The sequence below is a fragment of the Gymnogyps californianus genome, chromosome 3 (assembly GCF_018139145.2).
Source record: "Gymnogyps californianus isolate 813 chromosome 3, ASM1813914v2, whole genome shotgun sequence".
NCBI classification, from domain to species: domain Eukaryota; kingdom Metazoa; phylum Chordata; class Aves; order Accipitriformes; family Cathartidae; genus Gymnogyps; species Gymnogyps californianus.
The window spans coordinates 111245069-111263091 of record NC_059473.1 but is presented as its reverse complement, the minus strand read 5'-3'; the positions used below and the strand labels follow the sequence as shown (position 1 = coordinate 111263091).

Sequence of the window (18023 nt, the reverse complement as noted above, 5' to 3'; positions counted from 1 at the left end):
GCCAGAGTTCTGCCTGAAAGTCAACTTGTTCCAGGCTACAGGTGCCCAGGTAAACACATCTCAAATCCCACATAAAAAAAGCAAGCTGTGTCTTGATAACAGGCTTTCCTGTCTTGCCAGCAGAGCTCAGCGATAGCCAGGATCAGATACTTTTGAAGGAAAGACACTGGGAATCCTGTATTCCACAATTATGGAATAAATAAGCTTGTAAGAAAGAGGTTTTCCCAACTTCATCACCGGGAGAACAGCCTACAGTCTGAAAAGCCAGATTTCATACTCTTTTCTTTGTGTTAAAGGCTGTGGGGTTTTTTGTTGTTGTTCTTTCCCTCAAAGTCTCCAGTTGTGTAATGGATTCTTGGGCTGAGAAAGGGAAGCAGCATTTTCGGGAGAGCTGCCATCCCTCCCTCCCGCACAGAAACATGATGTATTTGATAAGCAACAGAGATGCAGGGAGAGGATGTGATGTCAAGTCATGACACACTAGGATCCAGACCCTTCATGACACCGCAGGACTCCCCGCTTCCGTACACAGGCTGCATCAGTCGGATGTGCTCCGAAGATGGAGGGCTGCTCCTTGTCCCCTCTCTGCACACCCTCTCGTGCTGGGTGCAGCTCTGGCACACAGTCCACAAGCTGTTCAAGCTCCTCCTCTGCCCCGTGGCCCCAGCGGCCGAGCTGCCAGCGAATACTGGTGGACAAAAAAATTGGACATGAGCCAGCAGTATGCACTTGCAGCCCAAAACCCAACCATGTCCTGGGTTGCATCAAAAGAAGCATGGCCAGGAGGTCGAAGGAGGCGATTCTGCCACTCTACTCCGTGCTGGTGAGATCCCACCTGAAGTACTGCGTCCGTCTCTGGAGTCCTCAGCCCAGGAAAGACATGGACCTGTGGGTCCAGAGGAGGGCCATGAAAATGAACAGAGGGCTGGAGCACCTCTCCTATGAAGACAGGCTGAGAGAGTTGGGGTCGTTCAGCCTGGAGAAGAGAAGGCTCCAGGGAGACCTTACTGCAGCCTTTCAGTATATAAAGGGGGCTTATGAGAAAGATGGAGAGAGACTTTTTACCAGGACCTGTAGTGACAGGACAAGGGGCAACGGTTTTAAACTGAAAGAAGGTAGGTTTAGATTGGACAAAAGGAGAAGTTTTTTTTATGGTGAGGGTGGTGAGACACTGGAACAGGTTGCCCAGAGAGGTTGTGGATGCCCCATCCCTGGATGTGTTCAAGGTCAGGTTGGACAGGGCTTCGAGCAACCTGATCTAGTGGAAGACATCCCTGCCCACAGCAGGTGGACTGGACTAGATGATCTTTAAAGGTCCCTTCCCACCCAAACCATTCTGTGATCACGCAACAGAAGGAATAGTCTTGGTGTTGCTGCCCATCCACATCAATGCTGCCTCCAGCCACCTTGCACCATCTCTCTACTTCCAACAGCATCTCACTCGCTTGTTCCTACCATCCCATAAAAACCTTCCCACAGCACTGCCCACCACTACAAGAGTAACAGCAGGTCCCGCAGAACAACACTAGCTATAGCCTGTGAAATCTTGTATTTAATCTTCCCCATGTGGATGCTTAGCCGTGGCACCATTTACAGCAGAGAAGGTGGTCTTCCTCTGGGACAGGTCACCCCCATCCCCTGCACAGCCCAAATATCGCTGGGCTAAGCCTGAACAAAGCTTGTGCTGTAACATGCCACAGGATGACACCGTTACGCCCATACTGCTTTACTCAGGTCTTGAAAACACATAGTATTAGATGAAAACTAAATGTCCTGGGCACCTGTGGACCCTCCCTTTCCACAGAGAGAGTGTGAAGGGGAAGACAAATGCATGAAAAAAACTTGGTCTCAGAGGCAGCAGCCAAAAACTAGAAACAAGTATCAGCAGCTTTCCCTTCCACCCCAAGCATGGGAACCCTCCTCCTTCACTCCTTTCCTGTTCAAAGGCCACCACACAACATTAACGAAACTGTTTGACCTTCTGTAGGGTATCTATCAATTTGTACACACAAAAAAGAGACAGCAGAGGACTGCCATGCCAGTGTCGGGGTTCAAAGTCAGTGCAGGCATGCAATGCAAGCACAGCCTTAAAAGACAAAGGAATAGAGGGGACGTACCCAGAGCTGTCCCTGTTAGGCGGCCACAGCATCATCATTTTGTGCTGTTTTTTCCAATGACCTCCACAGTATAGACTTGGCCCTCCACAAAGAAAACATGGATAACAGCACTTCTACAGGTAAGAGCGGCCACATGAGGACAAACACATTAAGGACTGCAATACGCTTGGACGCTATAGCAACGATGGTCCTGTAAACATTCAGGACCAGTCGATTGTTTACCTAAGATTCAAAGCGGGGCAGAAAATGGGTGCTCCTTCTGAAATGCCAATGTTCTTACAGGAGCCTGGAGAAGGTGGCCAGTGTTGGGGTCTATGAGTCAGTATCTGCAGTTGTAAGGACACAGGTCTGCTCACAGGAGCACTTGCCCAGCACCTCAAACAAGCGTTTGAGTACACAGTTTGATTCAATGTGGTGACAAACAATATTCAGCTTGTTGGCCTCTCTCCCCAGCTCTCATTGCCAGGCCCGGCCCAGATCTGAAAGGCAGCAATCTTCAACACCACTTCTATAAATGCAAATCACAGAATCATCAGGCACCAATCTCACACTGGCTGCATGTTCACAGAACGAACGACAGTCAGATTAAATACAGAAAAGTAATCTTTTCTCCTTCCCTCCCTCCCCTTTTAATTCAGGTCCAATTTGCAAAGTATATGGAGGAATAAAGCAGGAGAAAAGGTCAAAATCCCAAAGGAAAATAAAAGATACACTGGCATTACTGTATAATAGATTTGCTGAAATTTATGGTGTAGACTCAAATGGTTTCCTTAAGCTATGTACTGACTACATGTCTGCCCTTTTATTAACTGATTTGTCTTATTAGCAGTGGCACAAGCCCGTCAGTAATTTTGGCACAGTGTCAGTAACTGACTGGACAACTTATGAGTAAAAGATCCCCCCCTTCCCTGCAGCAAGTCTATACTCACTGGTATTGTAGAGAATACAGGTTGATAACACACAAGACTCCCAGATAATCAAAGAGCTTTGGATGACTCCTCACCTGGAGTACTGTGTTCAGCTCTGGGGCCCCCAACATAAGAAAGACAGGGACCTGCTCGAGCAGGTCCAGAGGAGGGCCACGAAGATGATCAGGGGGATGGAGCACCTCCCCTATGAAGACAGGCTGAGAGTTGAGGTTGTTTAGCCTAGAGAAAAGGCGGCTCTGGGGAGCCCTTATAGTAGCCTTCCAGTACTTAAAGGGGGCCTACAAGAAAGATGGGGAGGGACTCTTTATCAGGGAGTGTAGTGATAGGACGAGGGCTAATGGCTTTAAACTGAAAGAGGGTAGATTTAGATTAGATGTAAGCAAGAAGTTCTTCACTGTGAGGGTGGTGAGGCCCTGGAACAGGTTGCCCAGAGAAGCTGTGGGTGCCCCATCCCTGGAAGTGTTCAAGGCCAGGCTGAATGGGGCTCTGAGCAACCCGGTCTACTGGAAGATGTCCCTGTCCATGGCAGGGGGGTTGGAACTAGATGATCTTTAAAGGTCCCTTCCAACCCAAACCATTCTATGATTCTATGACACACTTGCCTCAGTCTCATTTTAGAGGAGGAAAAGGAAAAGAAAAAAAAGGGGGGAAAAAAAAAAAACCAAGGCCTGAAGAAAGCCCATGAGACTTGAGCCTCTTAGGCTTACCAGCAAGCCTTTAAGACAGCTCTGGAGAGCATTCATTAACTCCCTGGTAAATTCTTCGCAGAAATCATCATAACAGGAGCCATCTCAGGAGGCACTTGAAAGGAAGATGACTAAGTAGCTTTACACTGGCAGGCAGCTTCTCCCAACCATGCAGGAAAGCAGAGGAGCCTATTTAAAAGCATAGAGATGGACAATAAAACGTGGCTGGATGGGTCAATGGGATACTACAGCAGAGGCAGACTGTAGAGGGCTCCATATATTTTTGGGAGGTAAGGGGAGCCAGAGCAATGGCACAGGAGATCAATCTTTGCGGCAGTGTCCTGGGGGATGACAAGAAGGCAAGACCACACAGTATGTAACCGGTGCAAACCTAGCCCAGGACTCAAGAGTGGGGGTCACGAGCCCACCTCAGACCTGCAGCTGCACAGAGAGGTATGTGAGATATCACTCGCAGAGAGTCCGTACTATGAAGATGGAGTCTGGATGCAAAGAATGAGAGGCCCTAATAAAGTAGGATGCCAACAAAATAGGAAGTCGGTGTGGTTCACAACAATCAAAAGAAGGACTGGGGAAGTCCAGGCAGCATTTATCCCAGCCTAGAAAGATCTTGGTCGCTCTGGAAATAGCAACATTGCACATTACTTGCTCTGGTCCTTCAAAAGACTGTTCAGACAGGAACAGGTTACAAAGACTGGGAAATGACCTTTCTTTGCAAACTCAGTTAAGCTTTTACAACTGCTTTCAGCTCAGCTCCTGCTATGTTTCTTTCACAGCTTCTGGTGAACAGTGGCTTTGGGAAAGGTGTTAATTCTGTGTGTGCTAAATGCATTAGGCAGAGCAGTCAAATTACAGCACTCGTCCAGCTTGTAAACGGACTTTGTTATACTGCTGTATCTCACAGCAGTACAATGAAAAGAGCAACATTTTCTGTTCACAAGATGTGCAAGTTATTGGGTTTTTTTTATAATGAACGCAGTAAGAACACACGAAGAAATTTAAAAGGACCAACACGACATAGCTTGGGCAAGAAGGCAAGCCTCCACTTTCTCCAATCAACTGCAATGACTTCTCCAACTGAAAGCACTCTGCAGGACTTTCCAGTGTCTGGAGTATCAACAGTCAGTCTTCTGCCACTGACTGACCTTTCTCCAAAGTCAATGCTCAGGAACACTCCTCAGCACTCCAGCATTTTGAGAGCAGCAAATTTATCTGAGGTCATCATAACATCTATGAGCCAAGTAGAAGGGGTTGAAATTTTTTCCTTGCAAAGGCTAAGCACAGATGGGAGTTTTCAGTGAGCCAAAATAGCAAGTGGCAGAATTGGGGGGTGGGGGGGAAGCTGCTAAGCTGTGGAACAGCCTTTCCCAAAGGGTCACTGGCACATTGACCCAACCTTACCTTGTCGCAGAAGACTTTAATCTGGCAGTAGGCTCTGTGGACAGGTTTGTTACTCCTGTTATTATAGCTGTAGGTGTCGATCTGAAGATTCAGGGGCAGGCCTTTAACTCCCTTCTGAGAGGAGAAATCTGTGCTGAGGCAGTTCACAGAAATGAAAACCTGCAGAAGAGGAAAGCAGTGCCTGTCAGTAGTGACACACAGACTCCTGGCTGGCCACTGAGCAAGGGACTACTCGGTGAGTGCTGAGATCCAAATGCTGGTCCTTGCCACTACAAGCAGGACCTTCTTTCTTCTGAGAGGTCAGGTAAAATCCCCAAGAAGCAGTCAACAGTCTTAATTCTTTATATAAGCCATTACAGGGGACACAGCCACTTTGTCCAGAATGAATTTCAACAAACTCTCCAAACTTTATGAAGACTCCACCCATCTTTCCCAGATATTTCCTCCCAAGAGATCTCAAATTTCGTCACCAAACTTTTAGCAACAGGAATCCTCCTACACCCAATCCTCACTGCCCTCACATGGTTGGTAAGAACACAACCATGCTTCGAAAAATTTATGTTACTTTGGGCAAGTTAAAACAAAACTTCCCATGAGTTTTACATAAGCTGCTGTGAGCACAGCTTATGCTTGAAACTACTTGGGGTTTTTTGTTGTTGTTTTTTTGTAAACGATATTAAAAGCTTTTAAAAAATATTAGGCAACATGTCATCTTTAAACACAGGAATAATGCCATTATTTCAGTGAAAGAGTTTCTGGGCTTTACTCTTAAAAAAGATGAACACTATTTTGAATATTCCCCAGTAAGACCTACAACACCCTGTTAATGTTCAGATCAAAAGGGAAAGAGTAATGTTTTAATTGTTCTAATAAAAAAACTGAATTATGGGGAAAACTAATTAAGAGTGATTTTGAACATATCTAATTTCATTTTCACAATTGCCAAAAAAAAAAACCCCACCACCACAAAACCAAACCACAACCAGAGAACAAGTCCAATGCTACTTAACAGAAGGAAGAAATATCCTTGTGTAGATATGAACAGGTAGACCAGAGTACTTTGTATCCAGAACATGGGCTTGCTGTGTGTCAGGCTTTCCTCCAGACACAATCATTATTGGCATGTCTCAGAAGAAGCTGCAATGATTAATTACCAGGAATTTATGAGCTACCAAGACCTGCAATGGCCTCTCTCCTCTCTGCCTCAAGAATAAAGGCTGGGAACCGACTGCTTTAAAAAAATAATCAAAGCCTTGGGAGCGAGAAGCACCTTGCCAGAGATTTTGCAGGAGTACTATTCCCACTACCTGATCGCTTACTTATTGTGCTACTACCACAAAGCACCCATTTGACAGCCTCTGCAGTGAGTTGGTGCCACCTCCCGGAGCCGTCCTGGCGTTGCAAAGTCTCAAGATAGGTTTTGAAAAGCTTATGGGTTCGGGTTGGATTTGTGGTTTTGCACAGTGCTTATCATGGGCTTCTTCGCACAGGTTCTTTACTTTACTATCCTTTACTAGTTTTAACAAAAGAGAAGAAATGGAAATGTAATAACTATCACCAGATTAGGGATATAAGCTTCCCCCCCCCCCCCATATAACACAGTAGTATAAAGAGCTGGGGGGGAGGAGGAGAAAAAAAAAAGAAGAGTATAAGATAAGCGTCTTCTCTCGTAATAACTTCTCTGAATGTTTGAGATTCCCATGCAACTTCTTGCAGCCCCTGTGAGCACCAGCTGCCCCAGAGCAGCGACACAGCTGCCGGCACACCAGCTCGGCAAACAGTCCCCATCCCTTCCCTTGTGCACACACACCATCTCACAGAGCTGGCAACGCCCCTGCCGAATCCCGCTTGTGCAAAGGGACATTGAAATGTGTGGAACAACATCTAACTCACGCCAACATGGCATGCCGGCAGAGCCCCATCCCCAGCCACCCCAACCTGCATTGCTTGTTCTGCGGTGGCCCAAGCCAGGACTGAAGGCGAGACAGTGCTCAATGCCCGCTCACCTTCCAGCCTGTGTCTCAGCATCCCAAACCCGTGTTGCTCCAAGATGACTTTTTTTTGAAAGCATTAAATAAAACTCAAATCACAGCCAGGAAAATTATTTTAAAATAAGCTCTTCTCAATCTTCCCCAGACTAACCCAAATGATGGCTTTGCCAGCTTTTATCCACCCCCCCTTCCCTTCTTGCTACCTTCAGCTTTACAAGGGCATTTTGCTTGCAGCGCTGGCACACCCCGGGGGAAAGCTTCAAGGAGTCTGAAGAGCTGCTTTCACCCACTTCGGAGCTAGATAATCAGATGTATGCACAGCCTGAATAATTGTGTTCCCTGAGCAGGGGTTTTGTTTTTTAAAAACAGCCTCAGCACTGGTGTTTGCATATTTTTACATTTTAATTCTAAATTTATTTACCCATACTGAATATTCACACACAACTCTCACATCTGTGTGAAGAAATGACTGCATTCTTCAAGAAAACATGCCCGGGCAGCCATGCCAGCTGGTCTACCACAGCCTCAAAATCTCTGTGAAATCCCTCGTTTGAGTTTCATACTGCTGGACACCAGCAGACTCAATATGCAGCACTGGCCACCAGTTCCCTAGCAAGTGGTGTCACTTCTTTACCAGACAATTCAGGTCTGTTTTCAGTTTTCATGGCTTACCAGCCATGCAAAGCCCACGCAGCATGCTGGGCTGAAGGTAGAAGCGTTGGTCTCAGCACAATGGACGCGTGCTACGGCAGCAGAGCTGCATGGGTATCCCATGGGACTTTGGGATTGCCTGTCAGATGACACAGACTATCCTCCTACTTTAGAGTCTCCTCATTTGATTAGCTTTCGCTTTAAGCAGCTGACTTCATTTTCATGCCATTTAAGTCTTCGAGACTCTGGGCAGGAGATGACAACTAAAACCTAATCACCTCTCCAAAGCAACAGAGCGCCAGCCTGTCTTCCCCTGTTTGTACAAAGCCATTTCAGTTCAAAAGGATCATCTACTTCTCCCTACCCATCCTGCACCTCCTATTTTTGAGCAACTTCAGGTTGCCTCAAGTTCCACAAAAACAGAGTTTTAGCAAACAGCTTTTCCAGTTTGGGCTAAAACAGTTTCAAGCCAGGTGCTTTTTGTTCAGGAAGATTTGACTTGCGTTTGAAAAGAAATGTAAGGACAAGTGACTGCGCCAGCTACATCCCCACCCCAAAATTGCCAGAAGAAAGAAAAACCTAACCGCAGAAGTTGCTCTGCGTCTTCAGCCTGCTGAGCAAGATTCCTTTTCATGTGTCCAACCTATTTTTCTAAGGGCAGTTCCGCATTCTCAGCTATATTAAGATTTGTTGTTACTTTAAAAAAAAAAAAACATTTTCGTCTCACCTCCCAAGATACAACATAAAGACAGCACTTAAAAATAGAGTATTGTCAAGCCTGAGCACTTACAAACATGAGTCAAGCCCTCAAAAGTTACGCAGATTTTCTTTAAAACTGAGATTTCTAAAAGGATTAGAAACCTGTTCTCAAGTTATTTCACTTGCTTGGCAGTTAAGCCTTTAGTCTAATATTTGAATCATATTTCCAGGCTTTTCTCTCCAACCAAAGCCAGGCTTTTTTTTTTTTATTTATTTTTTCATGCTTTTTTCACTATTATTAATGAAAGCTGAGATTCTCATCGAGATAAATGGCTCCACAACAGCAAAGTTTAAAGATAAAACACCAAACAGCATGAAACCTGTGAGCTGGTACAAGCTGTTAATGCCACACACATCTGGTGACCTACACCCCACCATGCTACAAACCCTCCTCCACCCAACACCAGGTTGGGTTTCCTGCAGCCTTTGTGGCAGATGAGCAGCAGCCCAGCCACACATGACAAAAGACCAAAGGCAGAAGGATTAAAGCACCTCCTCTGGGATCACGTTGGAAGTCAGCGTGGGAAGAAGCCAGACCTCATGACTTCCCAGTCTGCTTAAACCACCCGACCACTCACACCCCTCCTCGCCTAACTCAGGAGAAACACACCGTGCCTATGTTCAAATCTACGAGAAACAATCTTCCATTTTAATAATGCAGAAAAAAAAAAAAATTAATCTGGCAGCTCTGCTGTGTGCCCTCAAGGAAGGGCAGCAGAGACAGCCAAGTTCTTTCCACACAGCACCTTTTTCTAACAAGGTCTGCCTTTCAAACAAACCAGGAAAAACAGGCATAATTAAAGGGCAATCAAAGCGCTGCAGGAACCTCGCTGTCAGCGAGATGAAAGATGCCTTTTTTAAATGAAGGCTTGCATACCCAGATCTCTTCTCCCTGGTTTATCTTGGACACGGTGCTCTTTTGTCACACAAAAAGCACAAGCAATTTTGATTAGTCCAAAGGCTACATATGCAGCAGCTTTAGATTAAATGTCACCTTGTACAGCCTCTTCTGACTCACTGCAAAGCGAAGTTGAAAAGGAAGAATATGTAGGTACACATCAACAATGTGTGGGGTTGCCATAGGTAATGGCAAGCAACTCGGATAGGTATTAGCACACCGTAAGCTCTGGCCAGTCCCCAGCAAACAAAGGCATGGGTAAGACTGTAATGGCCACATAACAGATCTCCCCGCGATGCAGAGTCTTGTACATCCTTCTGGATAAGACCCTACACAGATGGACTTGGGACTATTCCAGTCTGATCACCTTGCTCCACATGGCTTTCATTTCAACAGAAGACAGGTAAATTGAATTCACCTCCTCCTATTTATGCTCCATTATATTTTTGTATCCAGAGGATGAAGACATCACTCCACAATCCAAGTCCATTGGGTATTTCTTTCTCTATTGAGAATTCAGATAAAAACTTCAGCTCTTTTCTAGCATTAGTAGGCAAAAGCCTCTCATTTTAATGCTATATTCAACTTAAAATTGTCAGGATGCTTTTGATTTTGGATTATTGTATTTGTACAGAATACAGAGTTTGGAGCCTACAACACAACCGCCAGGGACGGGTTAAACTGTGATGAGTTTCGTTCCAGGGAATGCAGTTGGATACTGTTTTTCTTGACCTTGGCTAAATAATTTCACTGTTCTGCCCAAGACACAGTAGGCAAAGGGATTCCAATGTGCCCTGGGACCATTTCCCCAACGCAAAGACAGTGTCTCACTGATCACCACGCATCCTACTCGAGATCAGCCTGAGGCCACGCGCAGCCCTTGCACAACAGGACCCATTGGACCTACACCGCATCTCACTTTGCTTTCCTTCAGAGCAGCAAGGCCATTCCTGCAGTCTCTGGCTGGGAAGGGCAGCAGTCACTGCACAGCTGACTTGATCTATGTGTTATTTTCACTTTTTGCAGGGCCTTCACAGACGTGAAGAGAAGCCTTTGAGGCTACAACAGCAGAATAAAAACCAGAGGAACAAATAAGGTAAAGGATCCATCAGACCTTAATAAAAGGACTTGGGTATGGACCAGAGGACACGAACCAACTTCCTCCTCCTCCACCCGCACAGACTCCCTCGGAGAACCAAGACGTGCACCATCCAACACTAGGGAGCAGGAAGCTACACAGCTACCGCCAACACCAAGACACAGCCGCTCCCCACCCCGGCTGCCAGCAGGAATTCTGGGAACGTCAATGCAAAGCCCAGCAGCCGCCAGGTTGCTTGGTCTCACGCAGATGTGTGTGCAATTCAGAAATATGCAGCCATGCGGTCACAGCACTCCTTGCTGGCTAGCTGAAGGAGCAGCCCTAGGCCCAGATTCCACAAACAACTCACTTATCAGCCCTCCACTAAAGAAAAATTACCTAGAAGCTCAAAGGTTGTTATTTCAATGCTGACAGCTGAAAGCGTATGGTTTCTCTAAAGGCTTGGACAAATATAAACATAAAAGGGAAAAATAAAGGGTCTTTTCTAAAGATTTGTTCATATGTCCTTCATCTATGCTGTGAGCTGGCTGGATGCAAATCACCTCCAGCCCAAAAGCCTTACAAATTACACCAGCGCAGCTCCAAGTCATTCCAAGAGGCAGAGCTGTCAGCCTGGGCACTGGGCTATGCTAACATAGCTACGTGGCTTCCAGGGTTGGCGCTGGGTCACAGCCAGGCAGCTTGGAGTACAGGCAGGGCAAGCACAGGTCTGCCTGCACACATCCGCGAAGACATGTCCTAAGAAAGCAGCGCTGGGAAGACTGTTCTGTCTTTAAAAGAAGAAGAAAAAAAAAAAAAAAACCTTGGTACAGATCACCTGAGAGGTGGCTAATCTTACTGCTCTCACATTCATTTCTTCACCTCCCACATGCACCACAGGTTTTGCATCAGCAGGAGGCGAGCCAGGAAAGAGAGATAAAAAAATTGGGCAACTCACGCACCTGTGGGCTCCCCAGCCGCCTCCTGCCTTTGGGATCGGACGCTCCAAATAAGGCTTGTCTGGCAGATGTGCGATAGGGCCGCATCCGTTCCAGCTCCGCTCAGCCAGACCCAGCACAGTCTTGCTCGCAGCCCAGGGAAGTTAGTTTGCATTCAAACCTACCAAGCCCAATTTGGGTGACTGACACAAAACATTGCGGGTCCCACACCATGCCAAGGAATGCCGAGTGGGAAATATGACCCAGCCCCGGATAAGAGAACATCCTCCTAGCAAGTTCACTCCATCAACAAAACGAAAATGAATGGTAATGAAAGGAAAATACATATTCCTGCTCAAAGAGCAATGCTGATTGTTATTCCAACCTGTTCTGAGGCAAGGAAATACAGGAACGTCTCTGCTCGCAACACGTGGGAAACCTGGGGATAGAGGTTCCCAGTCCTACCGATGCTTCCTCCCACCCCACGCTCTGGTGAGATAAAGGTGTGGAGCCAGGTGTCAGCTTTTGCTGGGTTAGTTGGAAAGAAAGTAAAAGCAGCAGTTTGCCAAAAAAATTGGCACTATGTTAAAAACCAAACAAACAAACAACACAACAAAAAACCCAAACAAACAAAAAAACCAACCCACCCACCAAATAACCTCAACAAAACCCCCCAAAACAAACAAGAAAACAACAACAACAAAAAAAACCCAACACAAAACTGAAACAATTACATCTACAAAGGCACAAAAATGGCTGAAAAGGAAGTTTTGCCATCAGGTATGAAAGGAATGGAGAAAAGGAAAAAAGTCACCTCCCAGTTTTCTCTATAGAAGAGCTAACTTCAGGAAGATTTTTCTTCCGGCTTTAGGAAACACATTGTGAGCTCTGAAGTTGGTTGGAAGACCAGATAGACGGTGGAGTTTGGGACACCAAGTTCTGAAGAAAACCTGTGAGTTGAAAACCTGCTTCTAATCTGCAACGCTTAAAATCAAGGGCAACACATGCTTGTTTTTAAGACGGCCCAGGACAGAGTAGGGAGAGGTCTGCATTAAGAGGCAGGTAAGCAATGCTTGCTATGACTTTCCTATGTCACTGCTCCAAAGGCTGTGTGTACTTGTGCCTCAAAGTACATGTGGTCTGCAGCCTTGGCTTCAAACCAATCTCTTTCCTTTAAGTATGTTTGACTCATCACATTTCATAGTTTCATTTCCAACTAGCCAAACCTGTACCTCCTCAGTGCTGCTGAAGGTGGCAACACCTTCTTTAATGAGGCATATGACTGCTGTTTCATTACAATGGCATCCATATAAGTGCATGCAATATTCATCAATCAAAAAAGTTGAAATTCTTCCTACAGTGAACACCAAGTGAGGATTACGCTAGAATAAACTCTTAAAATAAATCAGTGGTGTACACCCCAGCCTTACTTCAAGTTGTAGCAAGAGATCCACCCTCTCCAAAAATTGAGCTCATCTGAACAAAAAATCCTGCCCAAGAACTGCAGTCAACACACTCGAGGATCTGCCAGAAGACCACCCTCGTTGCCCAATCTTCTATTTCAAAAAGCCAACCCAAATTAGCCTCAAATTACTTTAATACAGGACTGTTCCACTTTTCTTGGACAAAAAAACAAAAACAAAAACCAACAGACACACACAGAAAAACCATCAAAACATTAATTGCTCTGTCATTGAGGGTGTCACTTAAGAGATACCACAGCATCTTCCCTTTGGTGGAAAGACAGCAAAAAGCTCTACCACAATATTCTCCAGCTCTAAATGCCCCTGTTACACCCTCACCGTGTATCCCTTTTTAGTAGAAAGGGTCTTTTCACACAGAGCATCTGGCTTACAACGCCCTTTTTTTTTTTTGGAGGGAAGGAGTGGGAGGACAATAGAGCCCTTAATGTGCAGTGACATCATTTTTGGCTCCAGTCCCACCATCCAGCCTAAAGCAAGCCAGACAGAAGACCTCCACAGGGGCCCTTCTCTGGGAGCTGCTGGAAGCAATGCTACATTTCAGAAGCGACCCGTTGGCAAGCGTGGAAGGGGTGCCCCAGCACAACAGCAGGGCCCTTGCACTGTTAGGACTACAAAAATGGGGCAAAGAGGCTCTTGCCATCACCGCGCAGACAACAAGTCACTCTGCTCAGAGACGAGGCCTCAGCCCTCCGCTCCACTGGGCAGGAGCTCAGACAGGATTTGAGCAAAGCAGGATCCAGCAAAGCCAGTTAACCCTGGGGAAACTGATCTGTCCAGATTGTTCAACTGCCACCAACCTGAGAGCAGGCCATGTCCCCAGGCCAAAGTTAAAAGATAGAGAATTTGCTTCACAGCCTAACGGGTAACACAACAGAGGTAACAGGACAATAGCCAACATTATGAAGAGTAGCAGGAAACACTCGAAAGAGATGTGCATTTAACCATGCACATAGTGGCAGTTTTCATTAAAAGACCTCTAATGGGTACCAACCAAGAGAAGGAGAACTGGGCATGCTGTACAGACCTAGGAAGAGATGGTTCCCAGCCTCAAAAACTCATGACCTGAACCTACAAATGCTTCTCCCAATCGACATACAGATGTAAAAAAGGGCTGCAAAGACAGGATTCCTCTTCCCTACTTTCCCTACCTTTAAAATCCCTTGATTTTAAAGATGGCCAAGCCTGCTCAGTCAATGAGGAGGGGCAGGCACCTCCAGCGAAAGCTCCATCCCAGCTCTAGACACTCCATCCCTAATGAAGTCATAGAAGCAAAAGATGACAAGCTTGTGTTCAGACATCTAAAAGCTGTTCACAGGAGAAGAACCCCACCTCGGCTGTCTGCCCAACATGGCAGACGTCTAGGACAGGGTGGGAAACTGTTTGAAGTCTCCACAAGCCTCAGGGTAACTCCAGCATTACCTCTTGCATGCAAGTGAGTGTATCAGCTACACATCTTTGTCAGACTCATCAGACCATGCTTCCACCCAACCAGGATGGCTCCTGACTGAGTAGCTGTGCTGGCTTTCCTAAATATCCAATTCAACAACTCACCAGTTTATCAACTAATTTCCCAGTTCACCATCTCCCCCTCTCTCCTCACAAAGCATGACTGCCTACTCATCCAATTCTTCCCTTCCCCTGATCTGTCAGCTGGTGGGGTCAGAGCCCACCTGTAACATGGACACACCTGGAAGCCCACCAGAATCACCATTTCCCCACTCCACAGTGTCTCCTGTCAATCTTTCTACCCCATCCTCACTCTCCTTCCAGTCTCAGGAGCACCACTTCGGGGCAGACTGTCTTTTCCTCCCCACCCTTGGCTCCCTTCACTGTCTCAGAGCAAGGAGGCTTTGGATCTTGGGTCCTTTTCCAGCTTGAACACACTCAGAGAACAGTTAACCCACCACTATTCCAGAGAGTGGCCACTTCTAGCAGCTCCTGTGATGTCCCAAAGCAACAGAAGAGGGCAGAGAGGAGCTGCCAGAAAGAAGCACACAGCATTTGCTCTGAAACCCATGAATATTATCTGGTCCCAGAGTGGAAAGTGTCTGTCATGCATGAAATAGTCCTGGTTTCTACACACATGGGCTCACAAACAGCACACCAATGCAGTCAGCTGTGTCACAACTCCATCCGTGGAGAGCCTGCCTGCTGCGCCCAGCGTCCAAAGCCCTGGCATTGCCCTCAGCTCTCCCAGCACAACGCAACTGGGAAACACTGGTTGCTGAGGGCATCTCAAACATCCTTTCCATCCCCCAACTCCGCAGCTGCAAAATGCGCACATTTTCCTTGCTACAGAGTGAGCACATGACTCGTATCACCTGAAAACAGTGTTTCTTCACCAGAAAGCTGTATTTTACAAAATCCCTGAAGTGCCCCAAGGGGACTGGCAAAGCACTTTCTGAGGCAGGTGACACCCTCCTGCACGGACAAAGCGGCAGAGGTCCAATATTCCTGTACATCCCCACAATGAGGGCTAGCACAAGAAGGGTAAGTATGTGGTCCCAGAGCTGCTAGGGGCAACTTCTTCTGATAATATGCTATTTCTCCCTTAAATCCGACACACACCCAGAGCCCTGGGTGCCTAAACGAGTAATCACATCAGAAACCCCAGACGCAGAGTCTCATCACCTCCCATTTGACACAGCTGCACAGGACCAAATCATTCCCACAGCAAACTGCGAGCAAGAGCAAGGGAGAAATGGGAGCAGCAGCAATCCCAGCAGAATCATTTGGCTCTGGTCCAGGTAACTCGAGGGCTCAGGAAGCAAGTTTCTAATAACCAAGGCTTTCTAGCTGGTTAAACATATTATCTATGCAACACTACTGCTGTTATTAAATGTAAGACACTGCATTTATTACTGTGGAGGACTTTCTGTAGCATCAGAAACTCAGCTCTCTATTCCCTACTCTCTTCATATACTTCAAGACTATTGGGGGGGGGGGGGGGGGGAGGGAGGATAAAAGAGAGCGAGCATGCAAGGTAAATGAACCATGCAATAAAAATTGTTGAAATTGGCTCAGGCATCTCCTGATAAGATCACAGCAGTTGAGAAAGAACTGCAGCTCTACTGGTAAGAAATCCAACCATTGACAAAATGCATCCACTCGGGGGGAGGGGGGGGAATTAGACACTTAAAACACACAGAGCACTTCTAAAAACGCCAATTCTTTGAACACTGAAGTCCAGAGTATTTTTGTCTTAATAGGATTCTGATCCCAGGAGCCAAGGCTTGCACTCCTGGTATCAACAGTCCTCTCTGCAGGTTCATACAAACCAATACTCAAAGTATATGGATCTCACACACTACGACTGTGAACCCGAAGGTAAATTTGCCTATGTAGCTACAAAACCAGTCTGGGTCACACCTCCCCACACCACCTCATCCCATGAAGTTCAGCTCTGAGCTGAAATATCACCTTGAGGGTCCTTAGACCGTTTCAAGCTGCTATTGGCAATTTCACTATAGACTGAAACTACTCGTTCAGGGGTCTGTAGAGCACCTGGGCAATAACCACCTGCTTCATAGGGCTGGGCTCTGTCACCTGGTGGGAAGGGATGGCTTTCCTTGGGGCAGCCATGGGGTTCTCGGCACCCCCTCTAAGCCCTGCTCCTGGGTTAGCTGCCCGTCCCTACTGCTGTAGGATGGCTCAGCCAGCAGAGAGGCAGCTGCAGAGCTGCGAAGTGCTTCTGACTCCTTGGGGACCTGAAATCATCGCTCTGTCTGCATGATCCATCCCTGTGAGCAAATCCTAAACCCTCAAGAACCTCACAGACACAGATTACCAGAGCTCCTTCAATGGGACAATGTTAGACTGGCTATGGCAGCAGGATACCATTTTGGGAATACTTACTGCCTCCTTTGACAACCCAATCTGTTCACATAGCAAAGTGCTTCATGCTTCAAAAATCACATTAGCCTTTTAGCATCTTCCAGCAGGTAAGGCCCTCCCTGCCACCCCTCTCAACCCAACTGAAGCCAAATCTGGTGAACAGGGAAGCCTGGCACCCAACACCAGCCTCAAAAGTAATGTCACACATGCTGCAAGGCAGAACTTTCTCTCATCAGCAGCACACACAGCTCCTCATTGCTTGCCTGCCAAGCATCCCAAACTTCTCCCACAGAGCTGAAACCCAAAAGCAGCCCCCACACAACACCTCCCTCTCTCTTTTCTCCAAAGCTTTTGTGCTGCACAGAGCAAACCTTGTGGTGACAGCAAGCTCTGTGCAGTGACACCATCCCTTGTGCCTCCTGCATAGTGGTGCGCACAGCTCCCAAGAAGGACCTTTGCATTCTCTGCTGAGAGCTCCTATGTCCCCCAAGCTAGGGCTCTCCCTAGACATGGCAGTCTGCAGCAACCAGTAGTTTTCCCCATGACGCTGGTGGCTAGCACATGACATACTAGCAAAGGAACAGCCAGCCTCCAAAAACTGAAGGAAACCATTCCCAATTTTTAATGAAAACCCAGGAAGTAATGAAACTCTCCAAAGAAACCTCCTGCACTTTGACTCCAGCAACAAACCGGTGGGAAATGCCTTTGGAGCTGAGGTGACTCCACCCCCTGACCTGCTGTCCTGGCACCCAGAAGATGCACAGGCCCTTCTCAAAAGCTGGAGTGGCTTCAAACAGCTGCAGTTAGCTACTAGCTAGGGAAGCTGCCCGTACTTACACACCTACCGTAGTGCCCACAGTTCTGAAAAAAGATCAAACCAGAGTTCACCAGGAGGCTGCTCTAACTTGAAATAGGTCACCGGGTGTTGGGACCCGTGGTTTCAGCAATGCATGCTTTGGGAGCTCAATGGCAGCAGCTACTCCCTCTTCTGCTAAAGGCAAGCCCATTGCCACAGCCTTAACTCCCTCAGAAGCTCCCCCCACCTCCCGCAGGGATCCTCCAAGAGACTCTGCTCCCTGCCAAGCCCAGCTACGCTCCATCACACCTCCCGCACCACTTCATCTGCTCTGGAAACGCTCCGCGCTTCCTTTTGTCAGTACTTGTCTGTCAGGTAGGCAGTTCTGCCAAGAACCTTAAAGCAGTTGCAAAGCTCTCCGCAGTTGCACATGCAAACCCTCT

At 47.0% G+C, this 18023-nt stretch overlaps 1 protein-coding gene across 4 annotated transcripts in view; it reads right to left on the bottom strand.

Moving 5' to 3' along the window:
* Positions 1 to 18023, bottom strand: part of GRHL1 (grainyhead like transcription factor 1) — a 46646-nt gene that overhangs the window by 15923 nt on the left and 12700 nt on the right. For all 4 annotated transcript variants that reach the window (XM_050894904.1, XM_050894905.1, XM_050894906.1 and 1 more), the window contains exon 9: positions 5152 to 5310. In XM_050894904.1, coding sequence (XP_050750861.1) covers positions 5152 to 5310 — 159 coding nt within the window. The remainder of the gene's footprint in view (positions 1 to 5151; positions 5311 to 18023) is intronic.